Below are 8,658 nucleotides of genomic sequence, written 5' to 3'. Positions count from 1 at the left end.
AGCCTTCACTATCTATTTATAGCATTCCACTAGGGTTAGATTTGAATTATATGGCATTAAAATAATGAAAAAATCAATTTAAAAAAGCTACAAAGGTGGCTGGCCATACACTTAATGGATTGGGCCTTGGGCTTTGCAATTTTGCAATTTTAACACCTTTTGTATCTGATTTTCTCAAAAATGCCAATTTCCTAATTCAATCATTTAAATGCCAATTCTAACTATTTAATAACTATAAATAATTATTAAATAATATTGTCATTTATCATATTTATTAATTGAACCATACAAAGTATCATAATTAACAAATATGCCCCTATAAACTCTTTCTTTACAATTTCGCCCTTACTTAGTGAAAATTTCACAAATAGACATAGTCTAACTTGTGAATTATAATTGATTAATCAAAACCAATTACATGAGTCTTACAAGCAATATTATCTCAACTAGTGGGGGGACCATGGGTCTATATAACCGAGCTTCCAATAAGTAGATCAAGAATTTAGCACTAAAATTCACTAACTTATTAATTCTTCGTTGAATCCACGCATAGAACTTAGAATTGCACTCTCAGTTATATAGAATGCTCTATATGTTCCACCATATAGACACATCATTAGTTATCCATTGTTATAATCCTAATGTGATCAATGATCCTCTATATGAATGATCTACACTGTAAAGGGATTAAATTACCGTTACACCCTACAATGTATTTATTCCTTAAAACACTTGACCCCGTATAAATGATATTTCAGCTTATGTGAAATGAGTACTCCACCATTTATGTTCGTTTGGTCAAGCTCGAAGGAGATCATCCTTTGCTTACTATTCGCCAGATAGAAGCTATAGATTCCATGTTTATGCTAGCGCTCCCACTCAATTGCACTACCGTGTTCCCAAAATGTACGTATCACCCTGACCTAAAAGTAGGCTTAACTAACAAATCAAAGAACACGAATAGCCTTTCAAGATTGAGCCTAATCATATCAGGATTAAGATCATTTGATCTAGGATCAACTAGGCGATATTGACTTGAATAGATATTACGGTAAGTTTAATAAATCTAAGTCAAAGTTCAATATCGGTCCCTTCCGATGCATACTCCATGCATCCAACCTAAGCTTTACTTTAACCAATGTTCTGGAAAGAACATAGTATTTCTCCAAATACAAGTAAACTCTTGTTGTAGATTATCATATCAGTAAAACCCTGTGTCTGATAAATCTAGGAAACTTTATTCACATAGTCATGTTTACTTTCCAATGTGTTGACGGCACAATAAACACGATCAAGTATGTGAAAAGGGTTTCAGATGAATTTATACATTATGTACATATAATCAAGAAATAAATCATGTGAACCATGCAACATTAAATGTTGTTTCTGATCTATATTAATAAGTAAATTTGATTATATTGAAATGAGTTTTATTTAGGGCATTAAACCCAACAGTTTCTGGGTGGTTGGCCGAAGGTTGCATCAGACGAAGGTTTCAATCAGACGAAATAACTGTTAGCAAAATGTAATGCAACTCTTGTGAAACATTAAAAATCAGAACAGTGTTTTCACATACGTAACTCTATTTACATGTCTTTTTATGATTTTATATGAACAAATTCATCATCAGAAATTTGGAAAATAACAAAAATACACTCAGATAAATATTTTACTATAGTATTGATATATTTTTTTTATTATACTTGAGTTGGATTGTTTGGGAACTCCAATTCAACTTTTTGAGATCTGCCTTTCATGGATCTAAAAATTGAAGTCAGGACATTAATTTTATGCAAATTAAACTGGATTTCCAGTTGAATTTTAATTTCGTAGTAGTTTTTTTACACTTTTTTTATGAATTCGAAACAGCCCCTATTTTGATTGATTCTTGTCGTCTTCTCAGGTGAAGTCGCCAGAATTAATGGTGGTTTTCTTTCTGGTTGAATTTTCATTTCAGTTGCGTTGGGTTGCTGCATAGTTGCACGAAGGTTGCGCGATGGTTGCGTGATAGTTGCCCAGGAAGCATGGATCTTGGGTTAAAGGTGTGTGTAAGTGGTATTTGTATAATTTTTTTTTTATTTGGGATGTATATTTGTTTATTTGGCCAGCTGGAAGTATTTTTGTAATATTGTTACTTTTTTTGGTTAAAACTGAAAAAATCCCATTTTTTTTTATACAATCATCATTTCACTATTATCTTTTAAAAAATTTATTCATTTTTAACTTAATAAAAATGTTTCACTATTAAAATTCAAACATAATAAATAAAAAATTATCAATTAAAACAATTACAAAAATATCGATACAAAATTTTAACAAAAACAATTATATTTAAATGGGTAAATAACGGCATAAGTGCCCAAAATTTTATGTTTGTAAGCGGCACAAACCCAATGTTTATTTTTAGCGGCATAAGTACCCAATGTTTGTAAAACTGTAATTTTTCTCTAATTTTGTCAGTACAGACTCTGTTATTGTCTTAAACATGGCACATATATAGCTCGAGTTCTAGATCATTAGGTCAAGATAGAAATATGTAGTATCAGTTACTTCCAAATAATGTTCTTTTAAGATATTCAAAACAGAGTTTGTAAAAATTACAGTTTTACAAACATTGAGTACTTATGCCGCTAAAAATAAACAATGAGTTTATGCCGGTTACAAACTTAAAATATTAATTACTTATACCGCTATTTACCCTATTTAAATATTCTATGTGAGGTGCAATCTTTTATACCCAGTATATTAATCAATTCTTTTATCATAATAGGAGTGAAAATCGGTCGGTTATGGTCGGTTTTTAAAATTTTATAACCGACTGGTCGATTACGGTTTTTATTTTACGAAAACCGTAACCGACCGTTTAGAAATTATAACCGTATAAAACCGACCGTACAGTTTTTGGCGGTTTTCGGTTTGGCGGTTTTTTGCGGTTTTGACGGTTTTTTGGTTAAATTATTTTTTTTATTTCAAGAACCGAAACCGACCGCCATGTCAAAAAAACCGAAACCGAAATCGACCGCCAAATTCGGTGATGACGTGGAACTGAAAATTCGATTACGGTCTGGTCGGTTTGATGGTCGGTTTCGGTTTTTCGGTTTTTATGAACACCCCTATATCATAATGTCATGATATCTTTTATAATTTTTTTTTAGGTAATTATGGTCATACTGTGTATAATTGTAATTAAATTCCCAAGAAAGAAATTATGCTTAATAGTATCTAAAGTAGTTGTTTAAAATTATAAAACCAAACACGGTCTTAAGGGGACAGCTGTCACGTTTAGATAGGAGCTGTCATACATTAAGGTACTCATCTTAAGGATGTGTTTATCCATTGACACGTAATCACCGTCAGTCAGATAAAACCACCCAAAAGAGAACACATAAACGACACGCCATTCAGATACTTACGTACATCTTGAACGCTGACGTGGCAACCTTATGTTCCTTTTCGAAACGCAGCACGGTGGGTCCCACTATCTCTTTTGGTGTTTAAACAAAACGGAACGAATACGTTGTCTCACTCACGTGGCACATAAATCCCAAAACGACAAAGAAAAAAGAGCCCGTCGAGGTGTCGTTCTTTTAAGACCCTAAAGGCTAAAACTGGGGAAAACGAGAAAGAAAGAATCTTAAAACTATTCTTTAAATATATATTATTTTTAACGGGTAAAAAAAAATTATTTACACCACATAAAAACATACTCTATTTTGAAATTTTTTTTATTGATATATTGAATTTAAATTATTTTTTAATTTTTTTCTTTCTTATATTTTTATAAAATACTATAAAATAAAAATAAAATAATTTTCAAATATGTAAACAAATAAATTAAAATAAAATATTATATAAAATTTTATTAACAAAATATATACATGAATTTATAATAAATATACAAATAAAATTGAAATAACTATTAATATGAAGAGAAAATAATGAGATTTTTTTTTTTTGAAAAGGTATTAAAAGTAATTTTTAAAAATTAATTAATTTTTTTTTTAAAATAAATAAGGTGTACCTATAATTTTTTGGAATATAAATAAAATTTAAGAAAATATCTTTCTGGTTCAATTTATCTTATTAGAAAAAAAAAATATATTAGAGGGTATTAGTAAGTGCATACCTAGTACCTTCAAAAATATAATATTATTATTGGTATAATTAAATATTGAGTTTCACATTATTTAATAAGAAATAGTAAAAATTACACAATATAAAATATACACAAAATACTACTATTAGTAAAAAAATATATATATATTATATTATATTTTTACGGTATTCTATAAAAACAATACGAAAACAATAATAAAACTACATAAAAATAACATTCAAATAACATACAAATAATATACAAATAATAAAAAACTAACAACAATTCATCAACATAATAACAAAAATACAATATTAAAATAATATAAAATATCAAAAGACCGTATTTATAAATAAGATCTAACCAATTATAAAATATTTAAAATTTTGTACAACTATATTTTTGAATTTTATTTTTGTTTTTTTGTCTATTTTTGAAATAATTTTTAATGACACTTCTAAATAGTATTAGAGATGTTTTTTTTTTAGATCAAAGTCTCAACAAAAGGGATGCTCTATTAGAAACAAGTTTTTTGTTTTCTTTTTTATTATTTTTTTTAATATAATGACCAATACAATGGTCATAATACAACAAACAATTTCTTCCAACCAAATAAGCTTATATTTAGAAAGGGAAAAAAATCTTCTCAAAAAAAAAAAAAAAGATTTTTCTCAAAAACAAAAAAAAAAAATAAAAGGAAAATAAATATCTTTTTCTAATGTATATAAAATATGTTATTTTAATGGAGAGATCGTTTAAAAAGTTACGAGTTTTTTTGGTTGTGAGTTTGGAAAGAAACGCATGCCAGACTATTCCGATTTCTGCTAAACTTTCATCTCTCTCATTCCGTTTTCCTTTAAATTCGTAATCATACATTTGCAATTCAAAGATTGTTGAAATCAAGTTCAAGACAAGTAATCGCCTTTCCTCGCGTATATACACAGATATATCCATATAAGCACACCCCATTTTTTCGAAGAAAAAACAGAGGTTTGTATAGAAGAAAAAGGCATGGACAGTTTGTGTTTGAAAACAGGGATTCATGGCATAGCTCCGCCGATTCAAATGGGTGGAGGGCTTGAAGTCCGCACAAACCCATCTCAGTTTAGCGCCGTAGGAAGGTCTAACACAGGTGACAAGTCAACAACGGTTCAAAAGAAGGCGGCGGTGTCTTCGATGTTTTCTTTTAAATATTCATTGAAATCTTTTTGGCCCGGTGGAGGAGGAGAAGGTCGGAGTGGTGGAGGCAGGTATGGTGGAATGGCCCTTGACGACACCGTTTTGACGGAAACCGGTGAAGAGAAGAAAAAGAAGGTCGACAAGGTAGGTGGTGAGAGGAGTGGCGTAATGGGTTCAGATGGACGAAATGAGAACTGGGTTTTGAAGATTTTGCATGTTCGATCGATGTGGAAGGACGATGAGGAGAAAGAAGAAGAAGAAGGTAAAAGTCTTGATCTTGATGCTAAGCTAAGGAAGGAGGTTGGAAATGGTGGTGGGGCCGTTGATAACCAGGGTGAAGGATCTGAGGGTGAGGATGGGGAGGGTTGTCATGCGTGTGATGGGTGTAGAGTAGAAGATGGTGACGAAGAAGTGGCTGAGTTTGATAGAGATTCATTTTCAAGATTGCTTCGGAAAGTGTCTCTTGCCGAGGCCAGGTTATATGCACAAATGTCATATTTGGGGAATTTGGCTTACTGCATTCCCAGAATCAAGGTACTGTAAAATTTGACTCCCAAAAACTTCTGCTTTCGATCTTAAAAAAAAGACCCCCTTTTCGCCAGGATTGGGAATTTAAGAATATGGGTTTTAATGGTAGATTCTGGAAAATAGTTAGATCTCATATTATATGATGTTTGTATTTATAAACTTGGTTCATATGACATCAGGAGTTTCTGGACTAGATCATGGAGATGTTTGTTATCATATTATTCATATTGTTGCGAATATATCATATACAAGAAAGACCTTTTTTTTCCCTTTCTTTTTGGCTTGTTTTAGTCAGTCTTCAATGATAAGAAATGTTCGATTGAATTTTCTTAACACTTGAATAGAAAGAAAAAAAAATGTTGTCTTTAAAGTTATGGTTGATCATTATTTGGCATTGCATTTTCAATGTAAGGATCATAAGTTCTATTGAAATCGACTTGGTTTTGAACATGTTATTTTGGTTTTGTTCATTCAGCCAGGAAATCTTCTCAGATGTTATGGCCTGCGTTTTGTAACATCATCCATTGATAAAAGGGAATTGGCAGCTAAAGCTGAGAAAACTCAGGAGCCAGAGGAAATTCAAGAAGAAAAAAAAGAATCAAAGGAGGTTGAAGAAGTAGAAAATAACAAAAGCAATGGATATGGAATAAGTGCATCTGCTGCTTACCATATTGCTGCCTCTGCAGCTTCTTATTTGCATTCTCATACAAGGAGCATACTTCCCTTTAAATCTTCAAAAGGTGATGTTGGGAAAGATTTGTCCGAAGAAATTAGGAGGACCAACGAGGGTGTCAGGATGATGAACTCTGAGATGGCTTCTTTGATGGCTACCACTGATTCTGTTACTGCTGTGGTTGCTGCAAAGGAGGAAGTAAAACAAGCCGTTGCTGACGATTTGAACTCATCACATTCATCGCCTTGTGAGTGGTTTGTGTGCGATGATGATCAAAGTGGCACAAGATTTTTTGTTATTCAGGTAAGAAGAAGGAAAATTGATCCTTTTCCATATCTTCTTAGGTAAGCAAATGTTTTCATTTTGATTATGTTTGGCTGATGTATCCTAATTATGTTCAGGGATCAGAGTCACTTGCATCTTGGCAAGCAAACTTACTTTTTGAACCTGTTCGATTTGAGGTAAATTTTGTTAATTTGCTCATCTGTTTTCATTTTTGTTTTCTACTATGATGAGTGAATTCTTAACAAAATTGGTTTCGATCGTTTTCAGGGATTGGACGTGCTTGTGCATAGAGGTATATATGAGGCTGCGAAAGGGTTATATGAACAGATGCTGCCTGAAGTCCTTGCGCATCTTAAATCAAAGGGAGACCGTGCAACCTTTCGTTTCACTGGCCATTCTCTCGGGGGAAGCTTGGCTCTACTAATAAATCTCATGTTGCTAATACGGAACAAGGCGCCAGTTTCTTCCCTGCTACCTGTAATAACTTTTGGCTCACCATCCATTATGTGTGGAGGGGATCGTCTTCTTCGCAAACTAGGATTGCCACTAGGTCATGTTCAGTCTGTTACAATGCACCGAGACATTGTTCCTAGAGCGTTCTCTTGCAATTACCCTAACCATGTTGCTGAGTTTCTCAAAGCTGTTAATGGGAGCTTTCGGAATCTTCCCTGTCTCAGTAACCAGGTAAAGAATGTGTATTTTGTTCAAATCTCAAGCTTGTCCCTTTCCTGTTCACCTTTTAAATTGGCATTAATTCTTTTTGTGTATTTCTATATAACAGAAACTATTATATGCTCCCATGGGCAACCTTTTGATTCTTCAGCCAGAAGAGAAGTTCTCCCCAAACCATCATCTTCTACCTTTAGGCACAGGTCTATATCTTTTAACTTATCCGTTGTCGAAAACAGATGATGCAGAGAAGCTTCTTCGAGATGCAAAGTCAGTGTTCTTGAACTCACCACACCCACTTGAGATTCTACGAGACAGATCTGCCTATGGTTCCGAAGGAGCCATACAAAGAGATCATGACATGAATTCCTACTTAAAATGTGTAAGAGGGTTTATTCGCCAAGAGCTAAATCTCATTAGAAAGGCCAAGAGAGAGAATCGCCGGAAGGTGTGGTGGCCTCTTGTGGCGCTGCATAGCGTCAATGCCGGCATTGTTGTGGGTAGAAGATCTCTCGGGACAGCAGCAGGCAACATGGGCCAAGAGCAGTTCAACTTTTCGGGCATTGTAAAAACAGGTAGAGCATCATTGAAACGATTTAGCAGGCTTGTTACATCACAGCACATGCACTTGTTTGTTGTGCTTCTGTTCCCTGCGCGGTTGTTACTCTTAGGAGCATTCAACATGATCAGTTCCAATTGACTTGTCATGTTGAATTGAGGGGCTGGCAAGGCTTGTAATGTCTCTCCCTTTAGCTTTATTTTTTTTCCTTTTTCTTTTTTCTCTTTTTGGTGGGACACTTGTACAGGTGGGACTTCCATTGAAGTTGGTGGCAAGTTGCTTAGATGATTCTTTATTCAATACTTTTTCCAAATTTGGAAGAAAATGAGGTGTTTGTTTAGCATAGAGTCAAGTACAGTTAGGAAAAACATTATTGAAAAGAAAGTCATTATATGAGAAATCTTCCCTTTTCTTGTGAATTTATTTGAATTATTATTATGTTTGATTAACCATATTTATGACATGTTAAAGGTCCACTTGGGTTTCTCTGCACGTTGATTAGAGATGACTAAAATGGTCTATGCATTTGTGTTTTCTAATTTCTATACACCTATAAGACAATTGTTACAGTTTTTCTGTTTTGTATATATTATTATTATAAGATCAAGGGAGGAGTGTAGTTTTAATTAAAAATATTATAAGTTTATTGATCTAATCAAAGAGGTTAAT

At 32.9% G+C, this 8,658-nt stretch overlaps 1 protein-coding gene across 1 annotated transcript; it reads left to right on the top strand.

Annotated features, from left to right (window-relative positions):
• Window positions 1–4,816: 4,816 nt before the first annotated feature.
• On the top strand, window positions 4,817–8,408 carry LOC133033154 (phospholipase A1 PLIP2, chloroplastic-like). The gene is made up of 5 exons (XM_061107772.1): window positions 4,817–5,809; window positions 6,279–6,779; window positions 6,878–6,937; window positions 7,029–7,445; window positions 7,543–8,408. Exons 1-5 carry the CDS (start codon window positions 5,108–5,110, stop codon window positions 8,128–8,130), a joined length of 2,268 nt encoding a protein of 755 aa, XP_060963755.1. The 5' UTR covers window positions 4,817–5,107; the 3' UTR covers window positions 8,131–8,408.
• The last annotated feature ends 250 nt before the right edge of the window (window positions 8,409–8,658 follow it).

Source organism: Cannabis sativa, unplaced genomic scaffold (genome assembly GCF_029168945.1).
Source record: "Cannabis sativa cultivar Pink pepper isolate KNU-18-1 unplaced genomic scaffold, ASM2916894v1 Contig3, whole genome shotgun sequence".
NCBI lineage: Eukaryota > Viridiplantae > Streptophyta > Magnoliopsida > Rosales > Cannabaceae > Cannabis > Cannabis sativa.
This window is presented reverse-complemented; position numbering and strand designations above follow the sequence as displayed.

Coding starts and splice junctions, on each gene's coding strand:
- LOC133033154 (XM_061107772.1), top strand. CDS start 5,108: ATGGACAGTTTGTGTTTGAAAACAGGGATTCATGGCATAGCTCCGCCG. Junction 6,780..6,877: donor CAAGATTTTTTGTTATTCAG/GTAAGAAGAAGG, acceptor AATTATGTTCAG/GGATCAGAGTCACTTGCATC. Junction 7,446..7,542: donor TTCCCTGTCTCAGTAACCAG/GTAAAGAATGTG, acceptor TCTATATAACAG/AAACTATTATATGCTCCCAT.